At 34.5% G+C, this 2537-nt stretch overlaps 1 protein-coding gene across 1 annotated transcript; it reads left to right on the top strand.

Annotated features, from left to right (window-relative positions):
- Positions 1-600: 600 nt before the first annotated feature.
- LOTGIDRAFT_171047 (hypothetical protein) lies at positions 601-2537 on the top strand (the record flags this gene model as incomplete). Its single annotated transcript, XM_009046907.1, has 2 exons — positions 601-1158; positions 2502-2537. 2 exons carry the CDS (start codon positions 601-603, stop codon positions 2535-2537), a joined length of 594 nt encoding a protein of 197 aa, XP_009045155.1.

Raw genomic sequence — 2537 nt, 5'->3', positions numbered from 1 at the left:
TCATGTATATCACAGACTTTAACAATAAAAATATGTGTGAAATTGTTATTTTGTAGATGATATACCCCATAGCGAAACTATTCACATACATATTGAAATAGGGAAAGGTAACTTGCTGTGTGTGGATCGTGATTAGGCTTAATGTGTGTTCAATATATGACATTCTAATGATTTATAGACAGTCGGCTATACTTAGTAGGTAAACTTTAAAACTTTACTGTGTCAAAATGACATTGGATTGTAAGAAAACACTACATTAAAATTGGAAAGTTTGCTTTGAACTCAATGTAACTCTTGAGTAAGGTTTGAAGGTACGTCTTAATCGTTACGTAACCACTACAGTGGATTTAGGTGTTTTTAACTTCGGATTGGAGAAGTTAATTTTTTAGCCATCTATTTCGTACCAACATTCTATCTAAGAGGAAGTGGACAACGAGCGAGTATAACCGTCGTGCACTTTGCTCTTGTGTATATTTTGGTGATAACCATTTAAATGTGCGATCCTATGGGTAAAGCATTCTAGAAAGTCATTGGATACGCTTTTTGGTTCTAATGGATGTGATCTCGAAAACCATACCCCCAGACAAAGACATTTTGAAAATGGATGGTAGAAATGACGTACAAAGCAGATCTAGCGGGACATCTTCGAAACAATCTGGTAATTCTTCATCGAATTTTTATCATCCTTCAAGAGATTCGCCAACTTTAAGAGGAGGATTAGCTCACACAAAAAATTCAAATCTTCAAAGAGGACTTTCTCGTTCAATGGATGTGATAATGAACCCGGCTCTTCGAGAAAAGGGTCCGGTATATTCCAATGTTTCAGCTGATTCTAACAACAATTCTAAAAGGTTGGAGAATTTCAGACAGAAGTTTTCATGTCCAGAAATAGCCGCCATATTGGATCAGTATATTCCTAAAGAAGATTTGAGTGATCCTAAACCTACAGCTATGCCTAGTCCGATGAGACGTTCTCGATCGTTAAACGAACTTCCAGGAAGTGTAAGAGTCCCCATCTTGAAACGAACTGAGACAGACAGAATGAAAGCTCGACTGGAAGCAAGTATTGCTGGTACTGAAGAACTTAAGAAGTTGAGGGAAAATCAAGAGAAGTTGATGGCAGAGACTCGCAGTTCCGTTAACACCAGAAAACACCAGGTAAATTTTAAAACAATTATAAGATTTTATATCTGTCTGTTTTGATGCGAATTCTAAATTCTGACTTCGAAATACACGTCAGCAACGTGAATGGGCTTTGTTACTTATTTCCCCAAAATGGACAAGTTAATCTCCATCTCCAAAATAGATTCACGAAACATGTGTCGGCCATGTGAAATGATCCTCTGGTCACTTTGAATGTTTACAGTGACAGAACAGGTTACCTGTTACATGTTTTAAGCCCGTATACAGTAACCTTCATTATCACCTATGTACAGGTTTTATACAGTAACATTATTTGGCACTTATGTTATAGGTTATGCACCGTAACAATATATAGCACCTATGTACAGGTTTATGCAGTAACACTCCTTGACACATGTGTTATAGGTATTATACAGTTACATTCCTTGACGCTAAGATAAAGTTGACACTTATGCTATAGGTTGTATACAGTAACATTCTATATTACTTATGTTTGATGTTGTATGCAGAATCAATCTTAGGCACTTATGTTATAGGTGTGCAGTAACATTCCATATTCTTATGTTTGAGGTTGTATACAGTAACATTCCTTGACACTTATGTTATAGATTATGTACAGTTACATTCAATATTCATATGTTTGAGGTTGTATACAGAATCAATCTTAGGCACTCACGTTGTAGGTGATGTACAGTAACATTTCATATTCTTATGATTGAGGTTGTATACAGTAACATTCCTTGGCACTTATGTTATAGGTAATGTACAGTAATATTCCATATTCATATGTTTGAGGTTGTATACAGTAACATACTTTGGTACTTATGTTTTAGGTTATGTGCAGTTACATTCTATATTCTTATGTTTGAGGTTGTATACAGTAACATTCTTTGGCACTTATGTTATAGGTTATGTACAGTTACATTCCATATTCCTACGCTTGATGTTATATACTGTAACATTCTTTGGCACTTTTGTTATAGGTTATGTACAGTAACATTCCATATTTTTATGTATGAGGTTGTATACACTAACATACTTTGGCACTTATGTTATAGGTTATGTACAGTAACATTCCATATTCTTATGTTTGAGGTTGTATACTGTAACATTCTTTGGCACTTATGTTATAGGTTATGTACAGTAACATTCTATATTCTTATGTTTGAGGTTGTATACAGTAACATACTTTGGCACTTATGTTATAGGTTATGTACAGTAACATTCCATATTCTTATGTTTGAGGTTGTATACAGTAACATTCTTTGGCACTTATGTTATAGGTTATGTACAGTAACATTCCATATTCTTATGTTTGAGGTTGTATACTGTAACATTCTTTGGTACTAATGTTATAGGTTATGTACAGTAATATTCCATATTCCTACGCTTGA

The sequence above is a fragment of the Lottia gigantea genome (genome assembly GCF_000327385.1).
Source record: "Lottia gigantea unplaced genomic scaffold LOTGIsca_108, whole genome shotgun sequence".
NCBI classification, from domain to species: Eukaryota; Metazoa; Mollusca; class Gastropoda; family Lottiidae; genus Lottia; species Lottia gigantea.
The sequence above is the reverse complement of the archived record's forward strand: the minus strand, read 5'-3'. Positions and strand labels throughout refer to the sequence as shown.